Source organism: Anopheles merus, chromosome X, assembly GCF_017562075.2.
Source record: "Anopheles merus strain MAF chromosome X, AmerM5.1, whole genome shotgun sequence".
NCBI lineage: Eukaryota > Metazoa > Arthropoda > Insecta > Diptera > Culicidae > Anopheles > Anopheles merus.
The window spans coordinates 24,885,689-24,904,772 of record NC_054081.1 but is presented as its reverse complement, the minus strand read 5'-3'; the positions used below and the strand labels follow the sequence as shown (position 1 = coordinate 24,904,772).

General features: G+C 41.7%; 1 protein-coding gene across 21 annotated transcripts in view; it reads right to left on the bottom strand.

Moving 5' to 3' along the window:
- LOC121589311 overlaps positions 1-19,084 on the bottom strand; it is a 191,142-nt gene that overhangs the window by 21,739 nt on the left and 150,319 nt on the right. For all 21 annotated transcript variants that reach the window (XM_041908179.1, XM_041908137.1, XM_041908145.1 and 18 more), the window contains one exon: positions 195-548. In XM_041908179.1, the coding sequence (XP_041764113.1) occupies positions 195-548 (354 nt within the window). The remainder of the gene's footprint in view (positions 1-194; positions 549-19,084) is intronic.

Here is a 19,084-nt window from a genome sequence, read left to right as displayed (position 1 = left end):
ATATATATATATATATATATATATCTATATATATATATATATATACATATATATGTCCGGCATGCAGTAAGATTTAATAGCTGGTGTTCTCGTTACGACAATATAGCTTTACGTTGTCATACAATACAAGCGGACTGAAAAATATCGAGTAAAAATAACAAATATAAATAAAATGTTAAAGCTAAATTATTTACCTGTAATAGTTGACATGCTTCGATTGTGATTCCCACGAATCAAATCTGATGGTTTGAGAGTAGATTCTTCTAATACGTCTAGTCCAGAATCTGAATCATGATGTTGTGATCTGTTCAATTCTGCGCATTCTTCGTGATTGTCTCCTTCACGGAAAAGAACGAATTTGTGTATACCATTTAGGTACTTTTGTTGTTCGCCATATGTTGCACCGATCTGCTGGTCTGTCGAGTGTCGAGAAGATGCAATTGGTGTGGTTGCGCCTGATGCAGCAGCTGCAACATGAATTGGTTTATGTCCGCTATTACCATAGCTGCTTGCTTTTAATGGGGGAGGTAGTGGAGGTGGTGGAGGTCCTGAGTTGAAACAATAAACAAAATTTAAAAAAAAATACATGTTTATGTATAAGATACAGCGTACATCTTTAAAAAAAACTTAAAACTTCAACTTATTTTATTAATTAACTTACAGGGTTTTACAAGCCTTTTTTGCATTTTGCGCTACTTATTTTTTCGCTTACGAAATTTACTTTGACTCCAAATACGTACTTGGACTGATAGAAACTTAATTTTATCCCATCCATGTTTAATTTTGCCAGCCCAAAACTAAAGAAATGGAAAATAACTTGTAAAACCCTGTATATTCATTATCTACAGAGTTGGACGTTTGGACTTTAAACTTGATTTTGGAGTAATATAAAAACAAAAATTAAATTCACATCATCATGAACACTGTGTTTTACAAATAACCAAGATATGAAACATCATTAATTTTTTGTTGCGGAATTGTTGCAAGCTGGTTTCAATATGCATCCTTTGAAAAAATTTCCGACGTAATGTAAATATACTCTGAAATTCCTCGGCTACTAAATGATTTACGAATACATCAATACCAAATTTCCCGTTGCCGATAACCAGTACCAATAAAAAGTTAAATATCAGCCGTCATATTTTAATCAAAACCCGACAAAACTACAATCCGAGCACATACCCAACCAGCAAAACAGAAATTTTTTGAAAACTTTCCTTTGTGCCAAAGCGAAAGAGCATGTCTTCTCTCTCTAGATTTTGGACAACACAACGCCGCTCATGCCAGGAAAGAAATGATGTACGAAAAACGGGAGAAGGGGAAACCGATATCCTTCAGACGACACACACACACATGCATTTACATGCGGATTCCGCTTGACCGGGTCTACCCATCCCAAGTGACATTTGCTCGAAATTGTTTTCTCTTATCTGCTCGATTAGTACTCGATACGCTTGAAATTGTGAATTTTTGTGTTATCAAGTGTGTTGAAAGTGCCAAGATTTGGTGTGTTCGTAAATTAGACGTTCTTCTATCGATGGACGATGCCGTCGAGCTCATTTTTCATTCATAGCTATGGTTTTTGGATGACGTTATTTTAGAAAAATCGGTATTATTTAAGTATAAAACGGGTACATGACCAGCTATAACGATAGTAAACTTCATTTCCGAGTGAATCTAGAAGAAAGTATCGAAAAAGCCGCATAAGTTGATTTTAAAAGACTTTTTCTAAATTCCCTTAAACTGCACCAGTGTCCCTTCTTCTTCAAATGTGGAATGATTTATCCTTGTAAATTTCAAAGGTAAGTTTCTTGTTCTCTTGCGTGATTCTATGGGTACTTTAAACTAACGCTTATCGTCTAAAAAGTTACAGGTGCACGCGCATATTAATCGACGGCTACCTGCTGACATTACCAACATCTCGCAAAACGATCGACGGAGAGAAACGGTGTCCAGTTGTAAAATATTAGGGTAAACGTTTCTATAATCATGTTTGCAAAATATTGTTTAGTTTTTTTTGTGTTAAACACGTGGATTAATTATTGGTTAATTTTCATCAACAGATTTTAATACAGCTCTTTCGTAGAAGAGGGCACTTCAAGGACGTCATCAGAATACGGCTAAACATGCGCCTCACGAGTCCGTGAAGTCATTTCCAGACAGGCGCCGGCTGAACAAGAGCAGGACCTGTTGAGGATATCCTAGCACGAAGCGTAGAAGGAAGAACGTGAGGAAGAATAACGGAAACTTACCGCAATGTTTGGAAGGGGTGAAGCATCTTGCCGTATTCAGAGTGTCAGTGTGCCAAAACTCATGTGGAAAGAGGAAGTCCAATAAAAATCATGCGAAAGTGTGCATAAAGCAAAAAGAAAAGGCGTCACTACTACAACCAGCAATCCGAAAGCATAAGTGGAAGAATAAATACGTGTGTATGCGTGAGCAGGACCAACAATCCAAGCATTTAAATGTGTGCGTGAAGGTGGGTTTGTGCCGTGCTGAAAGTTTTTACTTTAGCTGCTGTTGGTGTAAAAAAGAAAGGAAATCTTATAGGAAATGTTTTTAACACGGGGCGCCTTCAGCAATTGTTGGTTGGGTAGTTCTGTCAACGAGCGCATCGGTCAAAATAATCAAGATGTCGGTTTTACTTTACGGCTCCAGTAAAGGTCCCGTGGTACAGTTGTTAGTTCGTACGACTTGACAACCTATTCGTCGTAGATGCAAACCTCATATAGACCGTTCCTATATAGCAAGAACTGATTATACGGTTGTGTTGAGACTACGAGAAGTAAAGTTTATTTAACTATTTTAATCGAATTTTTTTTTATTTAACCGCCAACGGCAAAATTCTAATTCATATGATTCGAACTTTTTTTTATTTTAGCAAGAATTTTTCGGAATCACTGCAAATCACTTTATTCTTCTTTATTTTCAACATTGAATTTGAACGGATATGTTTTTGAATTTAAAATGAGCCAACCGCTCGACAGGCGAATATCCGATTTCAAGCATGCAATCTGCACTAAAAACATGCATCGGCGTAATAATCAAAAAATGAGGATAGCGATTCTTAAATAAGCAAATGCCTAGGAAAATAATCACACATCCGGTAAAGGTCAAAAACAAACACCGCAGGTTATGAAAACGCCCAGCTAAGAAACATTCAGAACGTTCACGAAGCTGAGCAAACTTTAACACTAGGTTTAGAGAACCATCAATCACTTATTATCATAAATAATATTGAAAAATGATTTAAATAAAGTTGCCCCAATCGGAATTGCTGATCAACTTATTCCTCGTGTGTTTCGAAACTCCCGCTGACATCGATCAAAATGTGTCATCGAAAAGATATCGGTTCACGTGTTCGTAGAAATAATAACGATTATTACAATAAATTAGCATTATCCAGACAATTTATTTTAGAAACCAGAACATGTAAAATGATTCTAAATTTTAATAAAATAGGTTTTTGCTCTTGGTTTAACAATTTTACTAGCGCGAAACTCTACGAACATTATTGTAGAATGTGGCTCTTTCGGTAGTAAAGTTTGCCGACCGGTGGTATAGGAGATTTAAACTGCATTCTAGAAATGCAGCAATCCTAATGAAATTCAAACAAGGAAACAAGATAGACACACACGTGCGATGGCCTAGCGTATGTTTTTTGTGCAATAAACAGCATCCGCTAAACATCCAAATGCAAAACCTATTTAAATAAGTAAAAGAAGCGTCTCACAGAATGATTCGATGTGCGATTCCGTATACAAACAGGGTACATCAATAAACAGGCCAAGCGAGTCCTAAAGGTAGCGCGGGTAAAATAATATTATCCTTCATCCTTTTTAGCGGGTGAACATTTTCAACATCGTTCCCGCGCAAAAGCAATAATATGAACGTCCAAGACAAGAAGATAAGGAAAAACTTGTGAAATCTATTTTTCCTCAAATTTTAAAAGGTAGTACAGCCAGCGCGTTTGCAACAGTTTCGCTCAGTCGTCTGATCAAGCCAAAACGGTCTTGTAAACGCACCAAAGTTTAATAGGTTACATTCAATTCGAAAAGTCCTGAAAGCCTGTGTAGGTGTGCATGATCGCGTAGGTCGTTACGCTAAGAAGAAGACGATAGACTCTAATGTTTTCGTAGCCGAGGCTTGGTTTTTTTTAATCATTTTGTTTAGCTATTCTCACAACCCACTGAACATAGCGAGGATTTCCAGAACTGTTTCGTTCTCAAAATCTTTTTCAATTTTTGTTACTATCGAATCGATAAAAAATAGATAAGATCGGTGCTTTTCCACGAAACGCCAGCCATCCCCCCCCCCCCCCCCTCCCCGATGAACGCCACGCAAACAATGAGAGCCCAAATTTTGAGTCATTCAGGCCGAGGGGTATGAGGAAGCTTGAGGAAGCAAGGAGAAACGCGCTGCGATGAGTGCTTGCATTCCACGCAAACAATGAGACCCCAAATTTTGAGTGATTCTGGCCGAGGGGTATGAGGAAGCTTGAGGAAGCAAGGAGAAACGCGCTGCGATGAGAGTTCGCATTCTGTTTTACACGCACGCTTCACTAATACCAATACAAATACCGTGCTTTGACGAGCCGTCTATGAATGTGTGTGTCTTCTTTCAGCGAGCTCAACAACTTGGAACTGCTCGTCACATCGTGTTGTCTCGCTTACACCACAGCATCGAACCATCGCTCCGTGTGTCCCCCCTCCCACGCGTACAAAACCACCAGTACAGCGCGACGCTTTGCCCGAGATGGTTGTGCGCGTTTTGTTCTAAGTCCCGCGCGCAGTGTTTGTGCGCTGATACGCATTTCGTTCAAAGTCTCGTGCGCTGGTGTGTTTTGGTGAAGTGTGAAGTGAACAAACAATGTGCACAGACGCTCAATGCGTCGGGAATTTTCCCCATACAAAGCGGAACGATCGCATTTTTGTAGCATAGTTCATTTTGCTCGTGAGTGTCATGCTATACCAGTTTTCAAAAAGACCAGTAAAATGAACAGCTTGGCGGCGAAATGAGTGTCAAATGACACCAAAATGACAGCCGGATCGATCGAATTTTTTCGATCGAAAATTTGTGCTGAGGCCGACAGTGTCTCTTCGACCAATGAGTTACACCCTCGCGCGAGCCCTCCACGCAAACAAAAAGACCCCAAATTTTGAGTGATTCAGGCCGAGGGGTATGAGGAAGCTTGAGGAAGCAAGGAGAAACGCGCTGCGATGAGAGTTTTCATTCTGTTTTACACGCGCGCTTCACTAACACCAATACAAATACCGTGCTTTGACAAGCCGTCTGTGAATGTGTGTGTCTTCTTTCAGCGAGCTCAACAACTTGGAACTGCTCGTCACATCGTGTTGTCTCGCTTACACTACAGCATCGAACCATCGCTCCGTGTGTCCCCCCTCCTACGCGTGCAAAACCACCAGTACAGCGCGACGCTTTGTCGGAGATGGTTGTGTGTAGTGATGAGTCAAGTAGCACTGTGCCACCACGCACACACAGCACAGTAAAATGTGCGAGCACAATTGCACATTTTATAAAATTGTGGTGCCACACTTCGCACAATTTATGTGCTGCGCACAGTTTCTGTGCTCCGAACAGTTTCTGTGCTCCGAACAGTTTGTGTGCTCCGCACAGTTTGTGTGCTCCGCACAGTTTGTGTGCTCCGCACAGTTTGTGTGCTCCGCACAGTTTGTGTGCTCCGCACAGTTTGTGTGCTCCGCACAGTTTGTGTGCTCCGCACAGTTTGTGTGCTCCGCACAGTTTGTGTGCTCCGCACAGTTTGTGTGCTCCGCACAGTTTGTGTGCTCCGCACAGTTTGTGTGCTCCGCACAGTTTGTGTGCTCCGCACAGTTTGTGTGCTCCGCACAGTTTGTGTGCTCCGCACAGTTTGTGTGCTCCGCACAGTTTGTGTGCTCCGCACAGTTTGTGTGCTCCGCACAGTTTGTGTGCTCCGCACAGTTTGTGTGCTCCGCACAGTTTGTGTGCTCCGCACAGTTTGTGTGCTCCGCACAGTTCGTGTGCTCCGCACAGTTCGTGTGCTCCGCACAGTTCGTGTGCTCCGCACAGTTTGTGTGCTCCGCACAGTTTGTGTGCTCCGCTCAGTTTGTGTGCTCCGCACAGTTTGTGTGCTCCGCACAGTTGTTGTGTGCGCATAATTATACCGCGCTCTGACACCAATCGAACAAGACACCACATTTGTTTGGACTTTGATCGGTTCGAGACGATGTTTGTCTTGTTTGTTTAAGATGTCTGACGGGAAATCCTCACGTTTGTGCGACTCTGATTTGCAGGTTATACGAACGGCACACGAAGCGTAATCTCAAAAAGTTCACGCTTGATTTGTATGAGAGAGCATAAACTTCCCGTCAAAAGATTATAGAGTTGCATGGCTTATATCCAGTTTACGTCAAGTTTACGCCTCGTGTGACGTTCTTATGATGTCTGTTTCGATTGATGCGAGAACGCGGTATAACTGTGCGCGCACAACAGCTGTGCGGAGCACAATGGCTGTGCGGAGCACAATAGCTGTGCGGAGCATAATAGCTGTGCGGAGCACAAAAAGTGTGCAAAGCACAGTAACTGTGCGATAACACAGTAACTGTGAGAAAACACAGTAACTGTGCGGTCGCACAGTAGCTGTGTGCGTAGCTGTGTGTGTGCACATAAACTGTGCGGGAACACAGCTACTGTGCGACCACACATTAAGTGTGGTACCACGCACACACAGCAAAGTAGACTGTGTGTGGTACCACACCACCACACAGTGAATAGTGGTACTTTACCCATCACTAGTTGTGTGCGTTTTGTTCTTGTTCCGCGCGCAGTGTTTCTGCGTTGGTGCGCATTTCTTTCAAAGTCTCGTGCGCCGGTGTGTTTTGGTGAAGTGTGAAGTGAACAAACAATGTGCACAGACGCACATGCAGTGCGTGGATCGACAGGTAAGGGTCCATTTATTCACAGATATGTGTTTGCTGGATGGAGGTCGTACTTAGCAGTACGACGACATGATGCGTGTTTTTGTCAGGTTCTAAATGTGTTACGAGAGTTTACATTAAGTTTCAATAAAGTATTTAATGTAACTAAAAATGACCGTGTTTGTGTTTGTTGTTAGAATAAGTGCGTATTCGCGATCGTGGCAATGCATAAAAGAAAACGAGAAACGAAAGAAACAAATATCTTTGGATGTGTTGGTAACATGACTGGAAAGACCACGAACACATTGAGAACTGCAGAGCGCACCGTGCGTTGCGGATGGGGAGGGGGAGGGCTCGCGCGAGGTGTAACTCATTCCTCCAAGAGTAACTGCTAACGGGGGACGGTACTCAAATCACTCAAAAAATACACTCATTTTGCCGGACGGGTTTTTTTCGATCGAAAATTTTTGCTGAGGCCGTGTATTTCGCTAGCGTTACTCAAATCATTCAAAAAATACACTCATTTTGCCGGACGGGCGTCGCTACCAGCACGCGCAGCACCGTTACCGTCTACACCAAGCGTGATCGATGAGGAGTTCCTGGAATCGCCAGTGCCAACAGATGTCGCCGGGAGTGACAATAGAAACCGGGAGCGTGATGGGAGTTGGTGACAAACGGGAATGGTAGTGGGAGGAAAGGCGTAGAGTTTTTGGTTTAGTATCGGGCAGAAAAATAGTGAATTTTTTGGTACATACAGGGTTTACCAGCATATAAAACAACTGTTCACTTGTTTATAACAATAGTCGTTTTGTATAGACACCGCTGTCTACCACTTGCTCACACGTCAGATGGTGTAAGCTACTCGGTCCAATTCAATAACTCAATTTTCGCCTTCGATTGCACAACGGTCGGATTCGGCACGGTTTATTGTGGATGTTGTGTAATTAACAAAATTAATGTTTTGATTTATTGAAATGTATGGTTTATACTGCAAATTGCTTGAATAAAATAAACGTGTTTAAAAATGTTTGGTTTTTGCAAAATTTGTCCTAACAAAACAAACTGTGCCGAATCTGACAGTTGCTAATCGAAGGCGAAAATTGTGTTATTGAATTGGACAGAGTAGCTTACACCATCTGACGTGTGAGCAAGTGGTAGACAGCGGTGTCTATTTATTTATTTATTTATACGACTATTGTTATAAACAAGTGGACAGTTGTTTATTATGCTGGTAAACCCTGTAAGGGCGGCTCAAGCTGGAACCAAATCAGATTCGTACGATAAAAAGAGGCGAAAGAACTCCGTTGGAGCCAAAGCCTCTATAAACTATAGCAACAACAACAATTCGTACGATAAGCAAATGAGTTAAGAGCTTTGTTTCAGAACATCCGAAACTCTCCGAATCTCATCAAGGAACGATCCCCCTTTCTGTTACATAGACTCCCGAGGCAGCGAGGAGCACTAGCTGAAAGGCTTGGAGAATTCCCCGTTGTAGCCGTAGATGCCAGATCCTTCCCCCGGCGGAGCCCTCGGCCGCAACAGTCGGGAAGACATGGTGTTAGTGTGAGTTGAACTAATTGCTGTGCATTCAATTTACGTGACTATAAGCTAAACATAATAAATTTATAACATAAAAAGAAGCATTGTTATTATAGCTGAAAAGAATAAGTTAAATAAGACATTATTTGACCAATAAAAATACAAATTCCCTTATAAAATGTATAATCTACCCGGGTAGGTGGTCATAAAGATGAGGGTGTATTTTTGGTCATAGAAACGAAGGTTAACCTTCGTTAAGTTACGAGTAACCGTGCCGACAAACACCGTGCCTCTTTTTATGGTATGAAAAATATAAACAAACAAGCAAATGACAGGAGATAGATTTGGACACTTCGTCAAGATCGATCTACGAATTTCAAAGATCGGTAAAAGGGCTATATTCGCTGCGTAACACGATGGGGTAACAGCCATCGCCATGGAAAAAGGAAAAAAGAAGCCACGCGTAGGGCAAACGCTCTCTTTTTTAACCTGCGAACGAAAACTGAGTTTTTCATAACTGCGAACGAAAACTGAGTTTTTCACGACAGAAAACTTGTACAGTCTTTTCCCGAGTTTCGTGGTATGTGCGTTTCCGAGGAATGCGCGTAACTGAAATATCCGCGTAAGTCGAATTTCGCGGTTTTCGACCAAAATATAATTATTTACTCGGTATTTTTTATTCAATTTAGTAGTTTTGTACACTTAATCATTAATTTGATACGATTTGTGTAGAACTTTGTGATATGTTTTGCTTTTTAGTCGATAAATTTATAGGAAAATATGCAATTTTTACAGCATTAGAAAATTCTTGAAGCAAATTGCGTATCCCCGAATCCGCGTAAGTCGAGAACCGCGAAACTCGGGAACAGACTGTATTGTTATGGCGACCATGGCAGTTGCTCCTACCGTTTTACCAGTTGAAAAATTTGCCGCTTCGCAATTTGTTATTATTTTTATTTGTTATTAAATTGGTCGATATATTTATCGACTGGTGGTCAACGTCGTTGGCGAAAGGTTTTAGTGTACGAGATTCCGACTTTTTTCGACACATTACCTGAACGGCTTGCTATGCAATCTTCTTCTTGTTATATAGTGAACTACTACTAATACGATATGAACTATATTAGTATAAGTTAGAATAGTAATGTGAGTGCAGACTGTTTTTGGCTATTGTTAGAATTAGTATAAAAGGGGCTCAATCCTCATCTCGAGATTCATTCCCCGACAGTACGTCGAATAAACACATTTAAACACAACACAGTTTTGGCGACGAGGATATAAGGTAAACGTGTGAAACCTCTCTCTAATCAGTCGTGCGTTTTGATCAACGTCGGATCAAATCGTTATCAGTCGGTCAGTCAGTCGATCTCGTGTCTGAGATTAGTGCGGTGTAGTGTTGTGTTAGTGTGCAGAGGCAACTTAGGATGCCCGACGGGGAAGAGCCAAAGCCGTCAACGTCAGGCTTAGGGCATATAAAAATGGCAATGTCAATGTTTGGCCACATGGAACCGTTCGTCGTTGGTGAAAATTTCGACGAATATGAAAATCGCCTGAAGCAGTTCTTCATCGTAAACGACGTAGAAGAAGGTAAAAAAGTGCCAATGCTGGTTACAATGGCGGGTCCATCATTATATTCCATGGCATCACGAATATGTTCGCCAGATGATCCGTGTTCTAAATCGTATAAGGACCTGATCAAACTGTTGAAACATCACTTAGCCCCAAAAGTTAACGTGGTGGCAGAGCGATACAAGTATCGCAAATGCGAACAAGCGATAGGTCAAACAATAACGGAGTTTATTATCGAACTAAAAGCGTCCTCACAATCTTGTGATTTTGGAACGTTTTTGCAACAAGCGCTACGCGATCAATTCGTAGCAGGGGTGCATAACTCCGGGTTGCGCACTAAACTCCTTACCGAAGAAGGTCTCACCTTCGAAAAAGCGTGTGAGATTGGCAGAAGCTGGGAAGCGGCGGAGCACGAGTGTAAAGAGATGCAGGGAGCATCAAAACTGGCAACGCTAAAGCCACGCACAGCTTGGAAGCCGTCAGAGAAAATGCCAGCTAAACAGAATAGAAAAGGGACAACGCATGCGGGATCTAAGCCTTCATCGGAACGCGACAAAAACTGTTTTCGATGTGGTAGGGCTCACAACCCAGAATCTTGTCCTGCCAAAAAATGGACGTGTTACGCATGCGGAAAGGTTGGTCATGTGTCATCGTTGTGTCGGTCAAAAAACAAAAAAAATCGAGTGGCTGAGCTCGTGGACGCTACGGAGCAGATGAACCTGAACCAGTTGAAAGATGCTGACGATACATCGAAACCAACAACGTGCTAGAACGAGAAGTTCACCGGTACGATTTGCAGTGCCAACGGTGCGAGTTCAACGCGCACAGATATACCAGCGACAATGGAGCTGCAAATTGAAGGTGTGATGGTGTGTTTCGAGGTAGACACCGGCGCGTGCGAATCGGTGATATCGAGAGAGACGTACGAGGAGAAACTCTCTCACGTGCAGTTGCGGAAGACGACAAAGGTGTTTCTAACGGTGTCAGGGCAAACTATTCGTCCAAAAGGAGAGCTACTAGTACAAGTGAGGAACAGGTATGGCAATTTCGTTTTGCTAAATATTTTTGTTCTAGAACCAGAAAAAAATAAGGTGCTTACACCACTCCTCGGTCGCTCAAGTTTAGATAAAATCATGCCAGAATGGAGAAAACTGGTAAGTCTCCATTTTTCGTCTATTGATGCTATTCAACACAATTTTAAGTCTGAAATTCAACACAAATACTCATACGTAATTACGGGGGATGCCAGTCAGGCAATTGAAGGGTTTACAGCGGATATAATCCTTAAGCAAGATGCTGTACCCATATTTCATAAACCATACACTGTACCGTTCAAATTTCGTGAAAAAGTAGAAAAGGAAATAGATAGCATGGTGGAAAGCGGAATCTTAGTCCCAGTACGTACGTCCACATGGGCTAGTCCTATAGTAATAACACCAAAAAAGGATGGAAAAATTCGAATTTGCTTAGATGGGAAAGCTACATTGAATCGATTTATTTCCACGGAACATTATCCGTTGCCGGCTATTGATGACATACTAGCCAATTTGTCGAATTTTATTTATTTTTGCAAAATCGATTTAACCGGGGTGACAATAGAAACCGGGAGCGTGATGGGAGTTGGAGACAAACGGGAATGGTAGTGGGAGGAAAGGCGTAGAGTTTTTGGTTTAGTATCGGGCAGAAAAATAGTGAATTTTTTGGTACATACAGGGTTTACCAGCATATAAAACAACTGTTCACTTGTTTATAACAATAGTCGTTTTGTATAGACACCGCTGTCTACCACTTGCTCACACGTCAGATGGTGTAAGCTACTCGGTCCAATTCAATAACTCAATTTTCGCCTTCGATTGCACAACGGTCGGATTCGGCACGGTTTATTGTGGATGTTGTGTAATTAACAAAATTAATGTTTTGATTTATTGAAATGTATGGTTTATACTGCAAATTGCTTGAATAAAATAAACGTGTTTAAAAATGTTTGGTTTTTGCAAGATTTGTCCCAACAAAACAAACTGTGCCGAATCTGACAGTTGCTAATCGAAGGCGAAAATTGTGTTATTGAATTGGACAGAGTAGCTTACACCATCTGACGTGTGAGCAAGTGGTAGACAGCGGTGTCTATTTATTTATTTATTTATACGACTATTGTTATAAACAAGTGGACAGTTGTTTATTATGCTGGTAAACCCTGTAAGGGCGGCTCAAGCTGGAACCAAATCAGATTCGTACGATAAAAAGAGGCGAAAGAACTCCGTTGGAGCCAAAGCCTCTATAAACTATAGCAACAACAACAATTCGTACGATAAGCAAATGAGTTAAGAGCTTTGTTTCAGAACATCCGAAACTCTCCGAATCTCATCAAGGAACGATCCCCCTTTCTGTTACATAGACTCCCGAGGCAGCGAGGAGCACTAGCTGAAAGGCTTGGAGAATTCCCCGTTGTAGCCGTAGATGCCAGATCCTTCCCCCGGCGGAGCCCTCGGCCGCAACAGTCGGGAAGACATGGTGTTAGTGTGAGTTGAACTAATTGCTGTGCATTCAATTTACGTGACTATAAGCTAAACATAATAAATTTATAACATAAAAAGAAGCATTGTTATTATAGCTGAAAAGAATAAGTTAAATAAGACATTATTTGACCAATAAAAATACAAATTCCCTTATAAAATGTATAATCTACCCGGGTAGGTGGTCATAAAGATGAGGGTGTATTTTTGGTCATAGAAACGAAGGTTAACCTTCGTTAAGTTACGAGTAACCGTGCCGACAAACACCGTGCCTCTTTTTATGGTATGAAAAATATAAACAAACAAGCAAATGACAGGAGATAGATTTGGACACTTCGTCAAGATCGATCTACGAATTTCAAAGATCGGTAAAAGGGCTATATTCGCTGCGTAACACGATGGGGTAACAGCCATCGCCATGGAAAAAGGAAAAAAGAAGCCACGCGTAGGGCAAACGTTCTCTTTTTTTAACCTGCGAACGAAAACTGAGTTTTTCATAACTGCGAACGAAAACTGAGTTTTTCACGACAGAAAACTTGTACAGTCTTTTCCCGAGTTTCGTGGTATGTGCGTTTCTGAGGAATGCGCGTAACTCAAATATCCGCGTAAGTCGAATTTTCGACCAAAATATAATTATTTACTCGGTATTTTTTATTCAATTTAGTAGTTTTGTACACTTAATCATTAATTTGATACGATTTGTGTAGAACTTTGTGATATGTTTTGCTTTTTAGTCGATAAATTTATAGGAAAATATGCAATTTTTACAGCATTAGAAAATTCTTGAAGCAAATTGCGTATCCCCGAATCCGCGTAAGTCGAGAACCGCGAAACTCGGGAACAGACTGTATTGTTATGGCGACCATGGCAGTTGCTCCTACCGTTTTACCAGTTGAAAAATTTGCCGCTTCGCAATTTGTTATTATTTTTATTTGTTATTAAATTGGTCGATATATTTATCGACTGGTGGTCAACGTCGTTGGCGAAAGGTTTTAGTGTACGAGATTCCGACTTTTTTCGACACATTACCTGAACGGCTTGCTATGCAATCTTCTTCTTGTTATATAGTGAACTACTACTAATACGATATGAACTATATTAGTATAAGTTAGAATAGTAATGTGAGTGCAGACTGTTTTTGGCTATTGTTAGAATTAGTATAAAAGGGGCTCAATCCTCATCTCGAGATTCATTCCCCGACAGTACGTCGAATAAACACATTTAAACACAACACAGTTTTGGCGACGAGGATATAAGGTAAACGTGTGAAACCTCTCTCTAATCAGTCGTGCGTTTTGATCAACGTCGGATCAAATCGTTATCAGTCGGTCAGTCAGTCGATCTCGTGTCTGAGATTAGTGCGGTGTAGTGTTGTGTTAGTGTGCAGAGGCAACTTAGGATGCCCGACGGGGAAGAGCCAAAGCCGTCAACGTCAGGCTTAGGGCATATAAAAATGGCAATGTCAATGTTTGGCCACATGGAACCGTTCGTCGTTGGTGAAAATTTCGACGAATATGAAAATCGCCTGAAGCAGTTCTTCATCGTAAACGACGTAGAAGAAGGTAAAAAAGTGCCAATGCTGGTTACAATGGCGGGTCCATCATTATATTCCATGGCATCACGAATATGTTCGCCAGATGATCCGTGTTCTAAATCGTATAAGGACCTGATCAAACTGTTGAAACATCACTTAGCCCCAAAAGTTAACGTGGTGGCAGAGCGATACAAGTATCGCAAATGCGAACAAGCGATAGGTCAAACAATAACGGAGTTTATTATCGAACTAAAAGCGTCCTCACAATCTTGTGATTTTGGAACGTTTTTGCAACAAGCGCTACGCGATCAATTCGTAGCAGGGGTGCATAACTCCGGGTTGCGCACTAAACTCCTTACCGAAGAAGGTCTCACCTTCGAAAAAGCGTGTGAGATTGGCAGAAGCTGGGAAGCGGCGGAGCACGAGTGTAAAGAGATGCAGGGAGCATCAAAACTGGCAACGCTAAAGCCACGCACAGCTTGGAAGCCGTCAGAGAAAATGCCAGCTAAACAGAATAGAAAAGGGACAACGCATGCGGGATCTAAGCCTTCATCGGAACGCGACAAAAACTGTTTTCGATGTGGTAGGGCTCACAACCCAGAATCTTGTCCTGCCAAAAAATGGACGTGTTACGCATGCGGAAAGGTTGGTCATGTGTCATCGTTGTGTCGGTCAAAAAACAAAAAAATCGAGTGGCTGAGCTCGTGGACGCTACGGAGCAGATGAACCTGAACCAGTTGAAAGATGCTGACGATACATCGAAACCAACAACGTGCTAGAACGAGAAGTTCACCGGTACGATTTGCAGTGCCAACGGTGCGAGTTCAACGCGCACAGATATACCAGCGACAATGGAGCTGCAAATTGAAGGTGTGATGGTGTGTTTCGAGGTAGACACCGGCGCGTGCGAATCGGTGATATCGAGAGAGACGTACGAGGAGAAACTCTCTCACGTGCAGTTGCGGAAGACGACAAAGGTGTTTCTAACGGTGTCAGGGCAAACTATTCGTCCAAAAGGAGAGCTACTAGTACAAGTGAGGAACAGGTATGGCAATTTCGTTTTGCTAAATATTTTTGTTCTAGAACCAGAAAAAAATAAGGTGCTTACACCACTCCTCGGTCGCTCAAGTTTAGATAAAATCATGCCAGAATGGAGAAAACTGGTAAGTCTCCATTTTTCGTCTATTGATGCTATTCAACACAATTTTAAGTCTGAAATTCAACACAAATACTCATACGTAATTACGGGGGATGCCAGTCAGGCAATTGAAGGGTTTACAGCGGATATAATCCTTAAGCAAGATGCTGTACCCATATTTCATAAACCATACACTGTACCGTTCAAATTTCGTGAAAAAGTAGAAAAGGAAATAGATAGCATGGTGGAAAGCGGAATCTTAGTCCCAGTACGTACGTCCACATGGGCTAGTCCTATAGTAATAACACCAAAAAAGGATGGAAAAATTCGAATTTGCTTAGATGGGAAAGCTACATTGAATCGATTTATTTCCACGGAACATTATCCGTTGCCGGCTATTGATGACATACTAGCCAATTTGTCGAATTTTATTTATTTTTGCAAAATCGATTTAACCGGGGTGACAATAGAAACCGGGAGCGTGATGGGAGTTGGAGACAAACGGGAATGGTAGTGGGAGGAAAGGCGTAGAGTTTTTGGTTTAGTATCGGGCAGAAAAATAGTGAATTTTTTGGTACATACAGGGTTTACCAGCATATAAACAACTGTTCACTTGTTTATAACAATAGTCGTTTTGTATAGACACCGCTGTCTACCACTTGCTCACACGTCAGATGGTGTAAGCTACTCGGTCCAATTCAATAACTCAATTTTCGCCTTCGATTGCACAACGGTCGGATTCGGCACGGTTTATTGTGGATGTTGTGTAATTAACAAAATTAATGTTTTGATTTATTGAAATGTATGGTTTATACTGCAAATTGCTTGAATAAAATAAACGTGTTTAAAAATGTTTGGTTTTTGCAAAATTTGTCCCAACAAAACAAACTGTGCCGAATCTGACAGTTGCTAATCGAAGGCGAAAATTGTGTTATTGAATTGGACAGAGTAGCTTACACCATCTGACGTGTGAGCAAGTGGTAGACAGCGGTGTCTATTTATTTATTTATTTATACGACTATTGTTATAAACAAGTGGACAGTTGTTTATTATGCTGGTAAACCCTGTAAGGGCGGCTCAAGCTGGAACCAAATCAGATTCGTACGATAAAAAGAGGCGAAAGAACTCCGTTGGAGCCAAAGCCTCTATAAACTATAGCAACAACAACAATTCGTACGATAAGCAAATGAGTTAATAGCTTTGTTTCAGAACATCCGAAACTCTCCGAATCTCATCAAGGAACGATCCCCCTTTCTGTTACATAGACTCCCGAGGCAGCGAGGAGCACTAGCTGAAAGGCTTGGAGAATTCCCCGTTGTAGCCGTAGATGCCAGATCCTTCCCCCGGCGGAGCCCTCGGCCGCAACAGTCGGGAAGACATGGTGTTAGTGTGAGTTGAACTAATTGCTGTGCATTCAATTTACGTGACTATAAGCTAAACATAATAAATTTATAACATAAAAAGAATCATTGTTATTATAGCTGAAAAGAATAAGTTAAATAAGACATTATTTGACCAATAAAATACAAATTCCCTTATAAAATGTATAATCTACCCGGGTAGGTGGTCATGAAGATGAGGGTGTATTTTTGGTCATAGAAACGAAGGTTAACCTTCGTTAAGTTACGAGTAACCGTGCCGACAAACACCGTGCCTCTTTTTATGGTATGAAAAATATAAACAAACAAGCAAATGACAGGAGATAGATTTGGACACTTCGTCAAGATCGATCTACGAATTTCAAAGTTCGGTAAAAGGGCTATATTCGCTGCGTAACACGATGGGGTAACAGCCATCGCCATGGAAAAAGGAAAAAAGAAGCCACGCGTAGGGCAAACGCTCTCTTTTTTTAACCTGCGAACGAAAACTGAGTTTTTCATAACTGCGAACGAAAACTGAGTTTTTCACGACAGAAAACTTGTACAGTCTTTTCCCGAGTTTCGTGGTATGTGCGTTTCCGAGGAATGCGCGTAACTGAAATATCCGCGTAAGTCGAATTTTCGACCAAAATATAATTATTTACTCGGTATTTTTTATTCAATTTAGTAGTTTTGTACACTTAATCATTAATTTGATACGATTTGTGTAGAACTTTGTGATATGTTTTGCTTTTTAGTCGATAAATTTATAGGAAAATATGCAATTTTTACAGCATTAGAAAATTCTTGAAGCAAATTGCGTATCCCCGAATCCGCGTAAGTCGAGAACCGCGAAACTCGGGAACAGACTGTATTGTTATGGCGACCATGGCAGTTGCTCCTACCGTTTTACCAGTTGAAAAATTTGCCGCTTCGCAATTTGTTATTATTTTATTTGTTATTAAATTGGTCGATATATTTATCGACTGGTGGTCAACGTCGTTGGCGAAAGGTTTTAGTGTACGAGATTCCGACTTTTTTCGACACATTACCTGAACGGCTTGCTATGCAATCTTCTTCTTGTTATATAGTGAACTACTACTAATACGATATGAACTATATTAGTATAAGTTAGAATAGTAATGTAAGTGCAGACTGTTTTTGGCTCTTGTTAGAATTAGTATAAAAGGGGCTCAATCCTCATCTCGAGATTCATTCCCCGAAAGTACGTCGAATAAACACATTTAAACACAACACAGTTTTAGCGACGAGGATATAAGGTAAACGTGTGAAACCTCTCTCTAATCAGTCGTGCGTTTTGATCAACGTCGGATCAAATCGTTATCAGTCGGTCAGTCAGTCGATCTCGTGTCTGAGATTAGTGCGGTGTAGTGTTGTGTTAGTGTGCAGAGGCAACTTAGGATGCCCGACGGGGAAGAGCCAAAGCCGTCAACGTCAGGCTTAGGGCATATAAAAATGGCAATGTCAATGTTTGGCCACATGGAACCGTTCGTCGTTGGTGAAAATTTCGACGAATATGAAAATCGCCTGAAGCAGTTCTTCATCGTAAACGACGTAGAAGAAGGTAAAAAAGTGCCAATGCTGGTTACAATGGCGGGTCCATCATTATATTCCATGGCATCACGAATATGTTCGCCAGATGATCCGTGTTCTAAATCGTATAAGGACCTGATCAAACTGTTGAAACAGCACTTAGCCCCAAAAGTTAACGTGGTGGCAGAGCGATACAAGTATCGCAAATGCGAACAAGCGATAGGTCAAACAATAACGGAGTTTATTATCGAACTAAAAGCGTCCTCACAATCTTGTGATTTTGGAACGTTTTTGCAACAAGCGCTACGCGATCAATTCGTAGCAGGGGTGCATAACTCCGGGTTGCGCACTAAACTCCTTACCGAAGAAGGTCTCACCTTCGAAAAAGCGTGTGAGATTGGCAGAAGCTGGGAAGCGGCGGAGCACGAGTGTAAAGAGATGCAGGGAGCATCAAAACTGGCAACGCTAAAGCCACGCACAGCTTGGAAGCCGTCAGAGAAAATGCCAGCTAAACAGAATAGAAAAGGGACAACGCATGCGGGATCTAAGCCTTCATCGGAACGCGACAAAAACTGTTTTCGATGTGGTAGGGCTCACAACCCAGAATCTTGTCCTGCCAAAAAATGGACGTGTTACGCATGCGGAAAGGTTGGTCATGTGTCATCGTTGTGTCGGTCAAAAAACAAAAAAATCGAGTGGCTGAGCTCGTGGACGCTACGGAGCAGATGAACCTGAACCAGTTGAAAGATGCTGACGATACATCGAAACCAACAACGTGCTAGAACGAGAAGTTCACCGGTACGATTTGCAGTGCCAACGGTGCGAGTTCAACGCGCACAGATATACCAGCGACAATGGAGCTGCAAATTGAAGGTGTGATGGTGTGTTTCGAGGTAGACACCGGCGCGTGCGAATCGGTGATATCGAGAGAGACGTACGAGGAGAAACTCTCTCACGTGCAG